The 18,158-nt window shown below is 39.7% G+C and overlaps 1 protein-coding gene across 7 annotated transcripts in view; it reads left to right on the top strand.

The window, feature by feature from the left end:
- SYT7 (synaptotagmin 7) overlaps nucleotides 1-18,158 on the top strand; it is a 564,911-nt gene that overhangs the window by 363,120 nt on the left and 183,633 nt on the right. For 3 of the 7 annotated variants that reach the window (XM_077460750.1, XM_077460749.1, XM_077460751.1), the window contains 2 exons: nucleotides 287-505; nucleotides 16,856-17,221. The exons of 1 other annotated variant lie outside the window; for it this stretch is intronic. In XM_077460750.1, the coding sequence (XP_077316876.1) occupies nucleotides 287-505; nucleotides 16,856-17,221 (585 nt within the window). The remainder of the gene's footprint in view (nucleotides 1-286; nucleotides 506-16,855; nucleotides 17,222-18,158) is intronic. 3 more of the 7 variants (XM_077460753.1, XM_077460754.1, XM_077460752.1) reach the window with 2 other exon arrangements.

Raw genomic sequence — 18,158 nt, 5'->3', positions numbered from 1 at the left:
CTAGCTGTCTGGTGCCTTTCCTGACAGATTTTCTCCATGTTAACCCTATGTTGTTTCTTGAGATGTGGAACTTTTTACCGTCATCATTCCCGGGCTGCCGTCTTCCTCCCTCTTCTAACAAGAGATGCTTTGGGTTATTTTATACTTGTTGTCTTTTGATTTGCAGTGCTGACCTCTTTCTCTTTTTCTCTTTCTTTTTGGTGTCTTTGTGTGTGTTTCTCCACCCCACTGTGTGTTTGTGTCTTCATATTTGCTTGTCCTTTCTTTGCACATGGGCACATTACAGTGGCACAGTGTTATCTGGTAGTAAGTCAGCTGCATGTGGAACTTCTGGGTTACTGGACAAAGATGGCCGACTGGGAGACAAGCAGTTTCGCAGTGAAAGCATGAAGATAAGCACGTCTTCCCAAAGCCATCACAGTGAACCAGTCCTTGGCAAACCAGGGAGAGGCCGATGGCACACAGTTCAGAGCCACTTGGTGTCCGGAAATCTCAGTCGAACCAAGTGAGTATCTTATAACTTTAAATATGAGTACATGACAGCCATTGAAAAATAACTCTTTAGCTATTCAGCTTTAACTAAGCAAGACTTCGTAAAGAAGCTCCAACCACACAGGAAAACCAGATACACCTAGGCTCTTGCCACAGAATTCAATTTGTCCAATTTCAATGCAACTCCAATGTGTGGAAAACAATAGATTACAGCCAGACCCAAATATCAGCAGGCTTTTTATTTAAATCTTTGACAGAAGAGAGAAGTAAACTACAGAGTGCCTTGATGCATTTTGCACATTAGTGCTTATTTATAAGGCCTTATGAGTGAGTACTGATGTGAGAAATGCATCAAGGTATTCTGTGGTTTTCTGCTGTATTCTGCCAATGATTTATGTAAAAAGCTTGCTGGTATCTGGACCTTTCTGTAACAGATCATTTCTATACACTGGAATTGTTTTACATCTGCTCTTAATCATTTCTCTGTTCCGTGGTGAAAGAAGAAAGGCTTCAGGCAAAATCACTTTTGTTGTTATTTTTTTGTTAACAAATAAATTGCATTGTTCCTTATTAAAGTTCATTTCATTGAAGGTAAAACTCTGGCCAAATCTTATAATCTTCCCATGGGGACACAGAAGCAATAGTCTCAAAAATTTGTCCTGACTAATTTACTAAGCTCTGGAGCAACTGCTCTTGTAGAGTGCAACTGCACTTTGCAAAATGCACAGTGTATTTGCCCTTAGTAACCCCTATGTTCTAATATGGTAACAGTGTTACAGCGTGTCTGATGTGCCTAATAGATTAGCACACAGACTGCAGTGCTCATTCCCAATAAAAAGTTGGAAGTTAAGGTATGGTACACAGATGAACAATTTCATGTGAAAATCTTTATTATATAAATGATTTATAAATGATTTAATACATGGTTACAATAACTCAGATTTACATAGAATATAGGTAAAATAATACAGATTCATAGTTACATAGTAGATGAGGTTGAAAAAAGACACAAGCCCATCAAGTCCAACCTATGTGTGTGATTATAAGTCAATATTACATTGTATATCCCTGTATGTTGTGGTCATTCAGGTGATTATCTAATAGTTTTTTGAAACTATCGATGCCCCCTGCTGAGACCACCACCAGTGGAAGGGAATTCCACATCCTGGCTGCTCTTACAGTAAAGAACCCTCTACGTAGTTTATGGTTAAACCACTTTTCTTCTAATGAGTTTCCACGTGTCTTGTTAAACTCCCTTCCACAAAAATGTTTTATCCCTATTGTGGGGTCACCAGTATGGTATTTGTATATTGAAATCATATCCCTTCTCAAGCGTCTCTTCTTCGGAGAGAATAAGTTCAGTGTTCGCAACCTTTCTTCGTAACTAATATCCTCCAGACCCTTTATTAGCTTTGTTGCACTTCTTTGTAATCACTCCATTTCCAGTACATCCTTCCTGAGGACTGCTGCCCAGAACTGGACAGCATACTCTAGGTGTGGCCGGACCAGAGTCTTTTAGAGTGGGAGAAGTATGATTGGATGCCATTGAGGGTTGATTTACTAAAGGCAAATAGACTGTGAACTTTGCAAGTGCAGTTGCGCTCTGCAAGGGCATTTGCTCAAGATGCTGGAGAAGCTCTGTGGACTTCCATCATCCAATCATGTGCAAACAACTATGTTGTGTTTTTATTTTCCTTGCATGTAATTGGGTATTTACTAAGCTCCGGAGCAAAAGCTCTTGCAGAGTGCAACTGCACTTACAAAGTGCACAGTCTATCTGCCTTTAGTAAATCAGTGCCTTTGCTCATTGAAATATTATGAGGCTATAATGAGACATAGTCCCAGAAGTAAAGCAAAATCACTCTGCCGCACTCTTGACTAACAAATATGTCTGCTGTTATGTACATACTGTACATAATTGTAGACTGTGCGAAGTAGAGAATGCATTTAACAAAACTTTAAATTCTCTCTACAATACACTAGTCGTGAGAGAAATGTAGGGCTGCAATTGCTGATCTCCTTCAAAAAAATTGGTTGCCCTTTTTAAGTCACTGACCTCAAACAAGTATGCGGTTTTAAAAGTCATAATAAGAGGCGGTTCACACAGGGGCAACACGACTTCCAGCGCGACTTTGGGAGGCAACTTGGACACGACTTGAGTATGAATCACAGCGCGACTTGAGTCAACTTACAAGGCAACTTGAAGTTGCCTCCAGAACAGGGGACTTTGCAGTGGCCCATCACATAATAATCAGCTTTGTGGGAGGGAGGGGTATGCCTAGAAAACAATTTTTATTTCCTGAAAAGTTTCTTCAGTTAAGACAGGGGATCCGACTTGGCGGCAACTTCCATTGAAATCAATGGGTACAAGTCACGTAGAAGTCAGATTGAAGTCATACAGGAACCTTTTCTGAAGTCGGAGCGACTTCATTAGTGTACATTAAGACGGCTCCATTCATTTCCATTGATTTTCTGAACCGCAGGACTTGGGGCGACTTGAAGTCGGATCCCAGGTCGCCCCTGTGTGAACCGACTCTAAGTCTGCACATGTTTTCATGGTCCTTGATATTGATGTAAGAAGGTGAGCATGACAACTTGGCAACCAATGTTTTCATTAAGACAGGCCAACAATGGCAGCTCACATTTTTTATGACAGGATGAGAAAAAGACCAACTCCACCATTTAGTAGTTTTACAAATAGAATTGTTTTGCAGCACTTACTTACTTGATGCTGCAGCAGAAAAGGTGTTTCTGTAATAAGGAAGCTACTTGCACTTTCATTATGGTCCTCATCATTTAATTCCATTAAGTAATTTTAATGTCTTTAGGGCACCTCTGGCATGCAAAGATTTCTACTATTTCTTCTCACAATATTTGCAAATTGCAGCTTTGCTCTCAGCAGAAATTGCACTGTGCAAATGTTTCCAAACTCTAGGTGCTCGCCTCACCTTTTTACTGAGAGGAGGAAAAGAAAAAAATATTTACTGACCAGACTATATGTAAACATTATGCTGTAATAGTGGAGAACATCAATAGGAATCATTTAAAGGTTATAAAGATAAACTAATTTGTCAAACAAATTTACCCTCTTATATGTTAATTAAGGCCTGAGAGAACAGACACTATCATCCACTGTATCCCAACACTCACCCAACTGTGGGAGTTACAAGATGGAGCCCACAAGCAAACTAAACTGGAGCCTTTCCCCTGCAGTGAGCCCTAGTGGCAGAATGCATATTTCTCTTGTTGGAAAACTGCATTGAGAACTACAGTGTTATTTGAATTGTATTCCAGGATTTGCTTGTCTTCAGCTGAGAGAACATGCAATAATAATTTATGAGTTTGCATAGTCTCAGAAATCTTATATTAAGGTCTTCATGTTATATAATTTGAACACCATTTCATAAATATATTATTTATCATTGTAAATGAACATACTCCACACCCCCCCTTTTTTTTTTGCAAAAAAAAAAAAACGGCTTTGGAAATAAAACCTATTTTTTTCCCCATTTTTCACTATTTTCTCCAGGCCTTCCCTGTACTCACTACAGGTCAATGTGCGTCTTCTTTATCTAGGCCAGGGATCTTCAAACTATGGCCCTCCAGCTGTTGCGGAACTACACACCTTATGAAACATTGCAAAACTCTGACTTTCACAGACATGATTAGGCATGATGGGAATTGTAGTTCCTGAACAAGTGGAGGGCCATAGTTTGAAGACCCCTATTCTAAGCTGTAGCAACAAAATAAAAACTTTCATGTTTTGTACTGCTCTTTGTTTTTATAAAGAATGTGCTTCTGGAGTTGGGCTTTGCAATCTGCAATGTAACCTGGTGTCATTTTTGCACACTGAACATTGTATAGTTTAACCACTTGCTTACTGGGCACGTAAACCCCCTTCCTGCACAGGCCAATTTCAGCTTTCAGCGCCAGTCAGTCTTTGAATGACAATTGCTACACTGTACCCAGATGAAATTTTTTTTATATATTTTTTCCCACAAATAGAGCTTTCTTTTGGTGGTATTAAGTCACTGTTGGGTTTTTATTTTTTTCCTAAAAAAAAATAATAAAATAACATTTTGAAAAACAGGTAAATTTTTGCCTTCATTGATGGGCACTGATAGGCTGCACTGATGAGCACTGATGAGGTGGCACTGATGGGCAATGAGAGGTGGCACTGGTGGGTGGCACTGATGGTTTGCACTGATGGGCACTGATAGGTGGCACTGAAGGGCACTGATAGGTGGCACTGATGTGCACTGATAGACGAGGCACTGATTGGCATTGATTGTCAGCATTAGTGGGCATTGATAGGTGGAACTGGTGGGCACTGGTAGGTGTCACTGTTAGGTACTGATAGGTGGCATTGGTGGGCACTGCAGCAGGTGACACTGGTGGGCACTGCATAAGGGGGATGGATGTCTCTCTGACCCAAGCCGGTGGTCGGCTTTTTTTTCCCGCACGCTGTAAGTGTGAGGGAAAAAAACATGATTACTGATCTTCTGTTTACATCACATGATCAGTTGATCATTGACTGACAGCAGATCACTTGTTAAGGGGCTGGGATCAGCCCCTTACTCCAATCTTTGATCAACCGAGTGTTATAGATTTGGTGATCACAGAGCACACCACGTGCACCCTGTAGGGATGCGCTGACAGCACATGCTTGGGAGAGCATCTATGGACGTCCGTCTGGAATTTAAGGTCCATGCTATAACCGACTTTTGTCTATAGCATGGGCGGTAGAAGGTGAATGTAAGAAACAGCCAAATTATTCCGCTATTAGAAGTTTAAAATGGAATTTAGTGGAGTTTCCCATTCCACCATGTAGACCACTAAGTAAAACTCTAATTGGGGTTTGAACCTACAGTACAGTAATATAAGCAGCTAGGTCTGGAGATGTATTTGGTGGACATCATCGTTGGGTGCCATCATAACTGGGTACTAGAGTCGTATATCTTGTTGATCATTACAATGCAGGACTTTTTTATTTAGTGCATATATACAGTTGTGCTCAAAAGTTTGCATATCCTGGCAGAAATTGTGACATTTTGGCATTAGAATTGAAAATATGACCGATCATGCCAAAAACTGTCTTTTATTTAAGGATAGTGATCATATGAACCCATTTATTTTCACAAAGTGGTCTGGCTCCATTTTAAATCATAATGATAACAGAAATCCTTCAAATGACCTTGATGAAAAGTTTGCATACCCTAAAATGTTTGGCCTTAGTGCAGACACACAGGGAGACACAAGCAGGTTACAATGGCAATTAAAGGTTAAATTCCCAAATCTGTGGCTTCTTAATTTACAGTTCATTTCTGTGTATAAATAGTGAATGCGTTTGTTAGTTCTCACATGGATGCACTGAGCAGGCTAGATACGAAGCCATGGGGAGCAGTAAAGAACAGTCAAAACACCTGCGTAGCATGGTAATGAAACTTTATAGAGATGGAAAGGGATATACAAAGATATCCAAAGCCTTGAATATGCCAGTCAGTATTGTTCAATCACTTATTAAGAAGTGGGAAATTCAGGGATTTCTTGATACCAAGCCAAGGTCAGGTAGATCAAGAAAGATTTCAGCCACAGGAATTGTCCAGAATACAAAGAAAACCCCACAGGCAACCTCAGGAGAAATACAGGCTGCTCTGGAAAAAGATGGTGTGGTTGTTTTTAAGGAGCACAATACAATATTATTTAAACAAAAAAGAGCTGCATGGTCAAGTTGCCAGAAAGAAGCCTTTAATGTGCAAATTCCACACAAAAAAAAAAACATTTGGGCACAACTGTAGATATATGGTGTATGTTGTTCAATCAGGTTTAATATAAACAGGAAAAATAATGCATTTTAAGAAAGTAATTTTAACTACGGTAGGTGTTCCATATTCTTTTGAATGTATTTATTATGCAAAGGTGAAGATCCTTTGTTTAGATAACAGAAAAGAACTTCTGAGATATGTTCAGTTAACCTTACTCTCTTCTTTTAAGGCAGCTTGAACGGACACTTACACTTGCAATAAAAGAGAGATTGAGACAGTAAAACAGTCCCTGGACAGTCCCCCTAAGCTGAAAGCAAACCCTGCATGTGTTATAAGCAATAATTTCTGCTCCCAATTACTAACTATAGTTAGCAACAATATGTGGACACAATAGAAGGAAATACTTAAAGAATAGGGATGAGCTTCGTGTTCGAGTCGAACGTTCGACTCGAACATCGGCTGTTCGCCCGTTCGGCGAATTCCGAACGTTATGGGCCATTCGCGCCAAATTCGTGTGTCGCTCACGGCCCACAATACACTGCGATGGCGCAGTGCATTGCTGGCTCATGATTGGCCAAGCATGCACTGTGACCCCGCATGCTTGGCCAATCACAGCGCCGGCAGCGAGGAGAGCCATGATTGGCCACAGGCAGGATGCCTGTGGCCAATCATAGCTCAGGCTGTGTAGTACACGCCCCACACTATATAAGGCGGCCTTGTGTAGTGTGTTGGCGTCTGTAGCAGTTAGTGGGTGTTCTGTGTACCTTCAACACAGTATACACCGATCGTTATCGACCGATTTTTCGTTCTTGCTCTTCTGTAGTGGTTGTTGTCTGCGCGCCCTGAACGCAGTATACACCGCTATATTCACCTATATAGCTAGCGATATATCTATCTTTTATAATAGAGCTTGCAGTCAGTGTTAGGAGCTTGAGTGTGCTGTCTGCGTGCTCTGAGCCCAGTATACACCGCTATATCCACCTATATAGAAAACTATCTTGCTTGTTTTAAATAGAGCTTGCAGTCAGCGGTAGGAGCTTGTGCGTGCTGTCTGCATGCTCTGAACCCTGTATTTACCGCTATATCCACCTTTATAGCTAACTATCTTGCTCGTTTTAAATAGAGCTTTCAGTCAGTGTTAGGAGATTGTGCGTGCTGTCTGCGTGCTCTGAACGCAGTATACACCACTATATCCACCTATATAGCTAACTATCTTGCTCGTTTTAAATAGAGCTTGCAGTCAGTGGTAGGAGATTGTGCGTGCAGTCTGCGTGCTCTGAAAAAGATGGACGACAAAACAAATTATACCCTTCCCTATGTTTTCCAAAAAGCTTAAAAATAGTTTTTTTGACTGGAGCTACACTTTAAAAATGTACCAGTTGAAAATTACAAACAGATTCAACTTAACACAACAAACCTACACAGTCCCTGTCTTGTTTGCACCACCTGTATACTGCCGCTGAGTATATAGGGCCTGGGGGCCACATGTATTTCCTTTTTTTTAATATGGGTACAGGGTTCCCCTTAATATGCGTACAAGACCCAAGGGGGCTGGTAATTGGCAGGGAGGGCTACTCATGCCATTTTTCTCAATGATTTTCAACCATATTGCAGGAACCAGATATAACATTAAAACCGCAAGCAGTTTTAAATAACGTTATTTCCGTTAAATGTAATTTTGTGCAGGGACTGTTCTAAACACAGGGCACTTCACAGGCATACTACAGACACCCCCCAGGCACGATATTTAAAGGAATATTTCACTTTTTTTTTCACTTTAATCGTCATTAAAATCAGTGCTCCCACCAAAACGGCCATTTTTAAAACTTTTTTTTGCATTGACCCATGTCCCCTGGGGCAGGAGCCAGGTCCCCAAACCCTTTTTAGGACAGTATCTTGCATATTAGCCGTTAAAATTAGCACTTTTAATTTCGAACGTTCAAATCCCATAGACTTCAATGGGGTTCTAACGTTCGTACGAATTTGGGGCTCGTTCGAAAGTTCTGGTGCGAACCGAACCGGGGGGTGTTCGGCTCATCCCTATTAAAAAATATAGTGGTCATATTACCTATAGATCACTCTGCGTCCCCCAGATTACAGGGTTGAGGGTCTAGTCCTACCCAGCCTCTTAGCCCTTGTACACACGGTCAGACATTCTGACGGAAAATGTCCGATCGGATCGTGTTGTCGGATAATCCGACCGTGTGTGAGCTTCATCTGACTTTTTCTGTTGGAATGTCCGACCAACAAATTTGAGAGCTGGATATAAAAATTTTCCGACAACAAGGACTGATCGGACTTTGTCCGATCGTTTTTAGAGAATTTCCGATCGGACAAAGTGCCACGCATTCTCAGATCAAATTCCTAGACTAAAGTTATTGGCTACTAGCCTAAACGTAATCCCGTTGTAACTAAATAACGTCATCACGTTAACAACGATCGGATTTTCCGACGATCGTGTGTATGCAACACCAGTTTCGGACAAAATCCGACGGATTTTGTTGTCGGAATGTCCAACCGTGTGTACAAGGGCTTAGGACTTACTATCGGCCTATCAGCGTGATGAGCAGTCACACCAATCAGTAGTGGAGGGGGTACAGGGCCAGGTTTTCAACCAGGGTAGCTAGTTAATGCATGCAAAATGTAACACCCCAAGATATGGTGGACTTGGAGTGCTTTATGAAATATGTTCAAGATTATACTAAGTTTCCCAGTAGCTGTTTCTTATTACAACACAGCCAAAGCAGCCAGACCTCCCAACCTAGAACTTAGGAACTAGGAAGTAACTGAAGAACATAAGAAGTAAGACAGACAGAAACAGCAACAGGCCTGCAATAAGGTTTGTTAAAATTAATATAAAGGGTTGCTGTCTGCCAATAAATGTGGAGTTCCATTTGAAATCTGTCCACTGACTGTCATCCAGTCTAGCCATTTTCAGCTAGATCACATGGCATTTTCCTGCATGTAAAAGCATCGGGCAGATACTTGAAGGAAATATGGATCTGACACGTTCAAAAAGCTTGTTGGAATTGCAAATTATTCCCCACCTGCTTTTGCCTCTAAAACATAATCATGCACCTCTCAGTTGAATGAGACATGCATATTTATTCGTAAAATTAGCCAGAAACCATCATCTGAGGCCTACATTGAGAACTGAAGGAGAAAATGGAATAGAAGTTTTGCCCATAGCTTTCAGGTATGAGTTTTCTAACCCACACTGAAAATTTGATATATACTTTAGGACGCATTCACAACAGTTGGCTACAGTTATCTTTCCTTCAAATGTATATACATACCCTATATAGTTGTGCTCTTATGAAACATTAGAGTGTTGTGTATATATTGATAAAAAATTAAACTTCTTACTGTTAATCTCTAAGTCAAGGAGAACCTAAGGTCTTAAAATACATTTAAATACACTAATAAAATGCACATTATTTAAAAAAAATGTGGAAAGCAGAGAGAAGGTAAAAAAGTCAGATGAATGTGATTTGTTATGCTATCAAAAGATATTAAAAGTACACACAGATCTTAATTGCATTTTTGTGCAAAGTGCCTCAAATGCAATTCCAGCGGCATCCCATTTACATTTGCATGCACTATATTGTTCACTGACTAAGACAGATAAAACTACTGATTAGTTTGCAGCACTAGTAATGGGCAAAGGTTTATGGGAGAGGTCAGATGACAATTGAATTTAGCCAATAACTGCCAAATAATCCTGGCACCCACTTTTACAAAATGTAACTGGCTGTGCAGCAAGTGATCAGTATGCCAATAGATCAAACACATTATTGTCAACATTTAGAGGCAAAAATCAATGAAATTCATAAGTTCTGGACCGAAACCTGGCAACACTAATGTTTCCTATCGGTGTAGCTCAGTTACTTTGTGAAATGTTAATAATGTCGACTCCAGACGCACAAGACACAGAAAATCTGTGAGATATGACATGCCTTACAGTGACAAGATCATTTTAACTCATTAGCTGAAATCTGGGAAATGTAATCATTTGAGAATTACAAGGAAAATGGCAAAAAGGAAAATCAGATTGGCAAAATGAATAACAAGTTGCTGTAAACCAGTAATACAAACCCCCCAAATTCTTTTAGTACTAATAAAATAAGGTCTGAGCATGTAGGTTTTCTAAAAATATGAACCAACAGTTGGTCACTGAGGACAAAGAAAAAGTAGGCATACAAAGAATTTAGTGGTGCTAAAGTACAATTTCAGAATAGCATTGATACAATTTCATATATACCGAGACAAAATAAATTTGAATAAAGTACCTGGGCCAGGTGGCTTAACTGAGCTAATTTATAGTATTTATAAGCTATAGATTCTAAAATGTAGTGACTTTTTAAAGCCCAACTGTACTTTCAGTTTAAATCAGCTAAATACATACTAGGTATATGATGACAAAACATGATCGATGTTCTATAATTTGTTTTTTTTTTTAAAGCAGCCACAGGCTGCATAGAAAAGCCTGCCCCCGGCCATTAGCTACTGAGTGGGACCCTTGCTTTCTGTGAGGGGTGTCTGACATACTCACTACTGAGCAAGATCTAGAGCTCTACTACAGTCAACAAAGCTCATGCCAGCTGGGGATAAGAGCCATCTTATGCCGCGTACACATGACCAGACTTTCTGGCAGACTAAGTTCGACAGAACCAGTCCGTCGGACAATCCTATTGTGTGTAGGCTAATCCGATCGGTTTTCGTTATAAAAAACCAATGGACCTAGAAATAGAACATGTTTCAAATCTGTCCGACGGACTCAATTCCTATCAGGTAAACCGTTCGTCTGTATGCTGGTCCGATAGATCAAATACGACACAAGGGAAGCTATTGGCTACTGGCTATTGAACTTCCTTTCTTAGTCCCGTCTTACATCATCACGTTCAAAATGAACGGAATTTAGAATGGACTTAGTCCATCATGTGTGGCCAAGTCCGTGCGTTCGGAAAGTTCATCGGAACTCCGCCGAAAGTCTGTCGGGAAGACCGTCGGACCTAGTCTGCCGGAAAGTCCAGTCATGTAAACGCGGCATAACTCTAATTAGCAAAGACCCCATTAAACCTCAGAGAGATCACTGCTTCCCCGTAGAATGCAAAGATGCCACAGCATGCTGACAGGACATAAGCTTTTTTACTGATGCTGTGTTTGAATTAAAGCTTATTTTTCTTTCAATTTAAATCAGCTGTGTATTAGGCTGCATTATTTGTTAATGGAGAACCCCCCTTCTTCATATGTACGATAGCAATCCTCATTCTTCAGATATAGTTTAACAGTCCCCCTTTATCATATGCAGGAGAGCAACCACCCTTTTTCTTATGAATGAGAGGAATCCTCCTCCTTCATGTGTTTGGTAGCAATCCCTTTTCTTTATATATAGGGTAGTAATCCCCCATTTTCATACAGTAAGTAGTAATCCTCCTTTTTCATATGCAAGAGAGCATTGCAACCCCCCTTCTTATGTTGGGGAGCAATCCCCTTCTTTATATAGCGTAACAGTCCCCATTTGTCATATTTATGGTAGAAATCCCCCTTCTTCATATATAGGGTAGCAATCCCCCTTCTTTAAATATCTGAAAAAAATGGAATTGCTCCCTTGAAATGTAATACTTATCATTGCGTATCTATGCTATTTAATACATTCAGGTTTTGTTGTTTGAACTGCAGGAGAGTCCTCAATGTTTCTTTCATGTGGATTTCTGTACTGTGTAGTAGAACAGTTTGTGATTAGTACTTTGTAAGAAATAGTTTTTTTTTTTTTGTGTTCTTTTTACATTCTGACTGCTTTATAAATTGCTTTTCACAGCTTAAAGCATCAAGTTTGCTATGTTAAATATTTGGCTTAGCTCACTGTAGTTGTCGAACAACATTTTGGTTGGAGTCCCTCTTTTAGTCATGATTCAGTGATAATTATTTGAATAATAATTTAACAAAAGCTTTTTACATTATAAAAATGGATCATCATAAAATATTAGAATGGTATAATTTTCATTTGTGACCATATTTTCTACAACACTAACAACAACGGTATGATGTATGGGTTTTTACTGAACACCACACCTCTCTTCCCAAGTTAGCATACCCCACCTAAGTTTTACATCTGGTATTATCTGAAATAGCAACAATTATATGCAAGGTAGACTTACTGTACTTTATCAGTGAAGCTCGGGGGTATGGTGAAGAAAGTGCAATACGTGAATGATTACATATTCTAACCATAACTACTGTTCATTCAAATGGAAAAGTTACTTCCATAAGCCTGGTACACACTATTCTTTTTTTTCCTTCAACCCCAAAATGTCAGCGCTGACAGAAACTGTCAGTCTGACAGAAGCCAGCCAGACCGATATACACATGTCAGCCATGTCAACCATTTTTTAACCGACCGTTGTCTCCTGACTTGCTGCCCATGTGTACCTGGCTTTAGTCAAGGCTTATCTAAATTTAAGTCTTTGCCCATTGCTAAACATGCATCGGCCCAGTGGAGGGTCCTCTTATGAGATATAAATGTACCTTATTCTTTATCGCTAAACTGGTGATAAATATTCTTTATCACTCAACTGGTGAAATCACTGCTAACTACTAGGCTGGTATAGTCTGCTTATTGGAAAATAATGAATTTACTTGTTCTTTAAGGTGTAATATATTTGTCTAGCCCAAGAGTTTTGGTGTAAGAAGAGTCTACAGAAATGCTATAAAAAGCCTTCACTGACATCCCACTCACCACCTGCCAGTGTGGCACACGTGCCTTAAACTGCAAAGTGCATGGTGAGAAAGCAAGTTTAACCTTTTGGTTGCCAAACAGGAGGGTTAATTAGCCAGTGTCACATATGCTTCCATAATTTCCACAGAAATATAGGAACAGATCATGTATATTTCTATTTTATGTTTCCATTAGACAGCACTTATAACTTATTGGTTGGTGTGTTTTCTTGTAGGGTTTTGTCCCTAAATGGGTGATAATAGCCGGAATACACACATTTAAATTGGGATTTTTAGTTGAACCTAATGTCGGCAGAGAATTAGAAGTATATAGGAGCGGGGGCAAAAATAGAAAATAATTTTCACCATCTTTTCTGTATAGAATAGAGTGCATTTACTTCACAATAAACAGCGTGCATGAAATCTGATCCTAATATAGATTACCACTGTCCTCAATGAGTTTAGCTCACTTCTACACATAGACTGCAACATGCTTTTGCTGCTTCCACGTTAATCCATTTAGATTGTGTTACATGCATCATTGATAGTTGGAAGCTATAGTCCAGGAGGTCGTTGTCTCAGGATAGCTGTATATGCAGTGTAAAAATGACCAATACCAAGTGAAACACAGATCTCTAAACATTAGCTTTTTCTTTGAAGTGATATCTTTTTCCCATACAACCCCTTTAAAGCTCATCACCTTGCTTTGTGGCTGTGCACAAAACTGACACGTCTCCAAGCATTTAGTTGTGGTTAGCAAAAAAGGGAGAAGCTTAAAGCCTTTTTCCAAATTCATAATAAAAATATACATGTAATTTGCATACATTTCCAAATGTATCTTAATGCCAGACACTACTATCAAAGTGCCTCTGCTTGTGTGGCTGCTGCTCTTTAGGATAGAAGTACCAACTATACTACAGAAATATTTCACTTGCGAGCAAAGCCAATTAGGAGGTTACAACAGCTATACAGTTCCTAAAGCTGATTTAGAGACAAGACTCATGTATGGCAGCTATAGGTAATCCATGGGTACATGTCATTTTGGCTTGCAGAGCCTGTAAATTCCAAAGCAATCCTTTCTAGCAGAGTTTCTTACATTTCACAACCAGCCATACCACCCCCTTCATTCCACAGCTGACGAGTCCAGCCCCCTGTTGCCCATCAATCATATCCCCACAAGATTCCATTTACCACCTTACTTGCATGTAGTGATGGCTTGGCTACAGCTGGGGTATATGCAGAGGTGGTCCAAGACGGTGGATGGCATAGCCAGTGAAGGCACATTAATGCACCCTAGTTGTTGGCAGTCTTGACAGAAGCAGGAAGACTGGAGTTTCTAATGACTGGGACTGATTTTGATGGTGCTAAGGAAATGCAAGGGGATGTAGGGAGCACTACTACACCATCATGCCCTCCCTTGACACAGTTGCCAAACTGAATAGGTAGAAAGTAAACGAGCATAGGTATTTCATTTAGTGAGCAACAGTACATACCCATTAAAAAAATACAGGGTGGCAATAAAAGATTACATTATATTGCTGCCTCTATGAAAGGGTCATTAGTATCATCTTTAATTACAGACCCAAAATCCCTTGACTTTCATTTACTACGAAAGTGGACATATGTGGAAGGTCATAGTTTCTCCAATGATGTGGATTGTTTAACTGTGTATAATTTAGAAGAGCATTGTGGCTGTGAAATAATTGGAATATGCCTGTCACTGTTCTGCTACTATCAAATCTATTTAAAATATTCTATATTGAAGTCAACATCCCTTTTTTAATCAAAAGGGCACAAGATGTTCAAACAGATTCCTTTGTGTTGATGATTAGTTTAGGTCATAGTTCAAATTTTGCATTGAGCTAGAGCAGAGTAAGTTAAGGTTTTTTTCATTTTTTTTTAGAATGACTACCAAACACTTGTAGATAACTTCGGCTTAGAAAAATTGTTAATTCAGTTAGAACCGCAGGTTCTCAAATAGGGACCTGTGCTCTGGAAGCTGCAGGCAGAGGATTAGTCAGCAGCATTGCCTGTGGCCTTTCTGTGGCTGATCATTCCCCATTACTTTCCCCATTACTGAATTACTATGCTTTGTTCTGCACTGTATCTCTATATGGAGGGAGCCATCTTGTTGGAGGAAAGACTTTGTCTCATGTCAGAGCCTTCAGCAAGAACAATGAGCAGGACATTAGTGACGTCCCCAAATCATCACCAAATCACATGAAACTAGATGGCAGTGTCTAAATCATACACTGCAAATTAGGTAATGAGCACAAGAGGGCCTAGACACATTTGCATACCAGAAATTGTGCTGTAATTTTTCACTGTCATTTTTCAGGAGACTTTCAAGACCGAAGTTATATTTTTTTAGGGAACTGTTTAGTTACAATTGACATTTCTAAAATTTCTCTATCAAATTGCAGTTCCTAACTTTTTGAGATCAGTTGGCAGATGTCATTGGGATGGGAACAGAGGGGTGCCAGACTGAGTGCAGTATAAATCATATATTTAATAAAAACAAGTAGTAACTCACAGGTTAAATTAGATGAGTTCAGTATGTGGTGAAAATCGCCAGTCCTGGAGTCTCATAAAAGTCTTCCCTTTGCAGCCTGGGGCACTGGTGTGATCTTATGTCATTGGGAGACTTCCGAGTTCTTATTATTTTAGGGCACTTATGGTCATTCAAATAAATTCACTGTAACTATGTATTTACTAAAAACAAATGATAATAATTAAACAAATGTACTTTAGTTATCTAAAATATGAGAAATTTGTATGTGGTTATATTGGTGGTCACACGGGGTGTCATCCTGTGGGAGAACACCCGCAACAAGACTTTTACATTTTAACCCATTTTTACTCTATGTACAGTATGGTAATAGTTTTGGCAACATAAAAAAGCAGTAACATGAGTATTAGGTCTACTTCTTTTATGCTGTTTGAGTTTCAATTAGGAGACCTTCTCCTGCTCCCTCTCCCTCTTTCTGACCTTTCAGCTTTGTAAAAGTGTTTTGACTCCCTGGAAACATTTTAGGTGTTGAGGAGCAGCATTTTTTGTGATATTTTTCTCCCCTCCTACAGGGTTGAAGCAGCACTCATGGAATTCAACAAGAGCTATGCACTGCTTTTGATTAACAGTCAGCCATGGCAAATTATAAGCTGACAGCATGCAATACACATCATACTGTGCAGGTACTGCTTTACCCTGCTGAGCTGCCTCACTGATTTTCAGAAATTAGGACAGGAGGTAAGGGGGAATCCACCAGTTGGATGTTGGGTAAGAGGGGTCCATAGGCACTAAAAATTACATGGAAAGGGGTTCTTGAGATAGACAGGACAACACTAATGGCTGGCCTAACCTACAGAAAAAGAAAGACCTTGTCCATAATGGCCAGTAAGATTCTTCCTAACCCTAGGGATGACATTGTGAACCTGGCTTCTGTTGGAACCACTGACTATTTATTTACCTCCAGGCTTTATCAGTCATATCCTTTGTTAAAATAATTAAAATCCAAATCCATGCATAACAGATATTTGATTTTGGGTGGGCACTAGTAGGGTCATTTACTCAATAGCGATGTAAATCTTTTATAATTTAGCTTTTCAGCAACCACCAAGAATGAAATTTAATTTGTTGGTGGTGTTTTCTGTTAGAGAATGCTAGAACCAACCCAGTTAGGGATGATCATTTTCAGTGGTTGTCATGATATATACTAAAACAGCACTGTTAGCACTCTTTTTTTTATTTATTTTTTTATTTTTTTATTGTTCACTGTAAGGTGCTTACAATTATCTATCTTTCTATGTATTTGTGTCTGTTTTCTGGACTGCAACGTCTACCCTTCACTTTTCCTTTTCTCTTTTCTTCATCTGTGCCTAAGCTTTGTGGACCCTACTTTGCCAGTAGCTACTACCCTCGACCATATCCCCACCTCTGCGGGAGACGTAAAGTGTCAGCGTCCTCGAACGCTGCTTCGCCAACAAAGCCTCCAGCAACCTCTCAGCCTTCACCAAAAGCACAATCAATGCCAGCCAACCACCAGCCAGAGTCTGGGGCAGCTACAGCTGCAGCAACAACCTCCATCATCAAGCAGCAGTAACACCAGCAATCCCCGCTCACAACGCACTGGTACAACCGCTGGGTCCAAGTATAGACCAGCTGGCATCAGGAATCGGAGCAACCCCGGTAGCTGGGAACATGTGGTTGGTCAGATTCGCAATCGTGGCCTGGACATGAAATCTTTCTTGTAAGTTTCTATTCTTTTCTCTTTCACTGTTCTTTATCACTTCCTTTGTTCCCTTTTGTGTATATATATATATATATATATATATATATATATATATATATATATATAAATAAAATGTAAGTATGTTAAATATGGAAAATGAACCACTAGTGTTATCTTCACTACAGGTGATACACTGCCCAGGTAATGAAGTATGTATATGTACAGAAAAGACTAGTTTTAAAAAAAACTAGTTTAGGTTTATTGCTAGGTTCTGGTGCTTTATGGGGCTCCATAGCCCTTGGAAGACATTGAATTTGTTCTACACATGGGATCCTGGAATAGGAACAGAGGGAATGCACACTCATATTGAGTTGGGTAGGATAAATAGTTTGTGAATGAGACCTTGGTCATAACAAATGTTAAGTGGCAAGAAAGCTAAAAGGAATGTTTTAACAGTCTCTAACGGAACCCCCAGGAGGAGTAAATATTGAATAGGGGTTGTAAACTTTATCCACACTATACACTAAAAAAAAAAAAAAAAGTTATGGCAAGACATACACCTAATACAAATACTCTGTTCCATATCTAAATTCTGGGGTTGCCAGCTCCAGAATGCATGAATCTCATAAAGTTTCATGTTACCAACTGGAGCATGGGAAATTGGGAGATTTCCATACTCCAGTTTCCATGATACCCTTGGTTTAGTACTTAAATGTAATTTAAGTAATTTTAAGTGAATTACTAAAAAAAAAAAAAAAAAATTATGGATATTGAAACAGTGCTTGGCCACCCCTGTTGAACCTCCCACTTGATGGTAAAGGGGTGCTGGTCTGGTTAACATAACAGCTGCTCCTGGCCCTTAGAATTAGCCTACTAGCTGGTATGTCTATAAAGGCGGTATCATTGGGGTGGGAGTGCAATAGTTGAACAGCTCTGCAATAGTTCACAGTGAATT

This window comes from Lithobates pipiens, unplaced genomic scaffold (genome assembly GCF_037356315.1).
Source record: "Lithobates pipiens isolate NorthernLeopardFrog02 unplaced genomic scaffold, aLitPip1_a1.2 Scaffold_10, whole genome shotgun sequence".
NCBI classification, from domain to species: Eukaryota; Metazoa; Chordata; class Amphibia; order Anura; family Ranidae; genus Lithobates; species Lithobates pipiens.
This window is presented reverse-complemented; position numbering and strand designations above follow the sequence as displayed.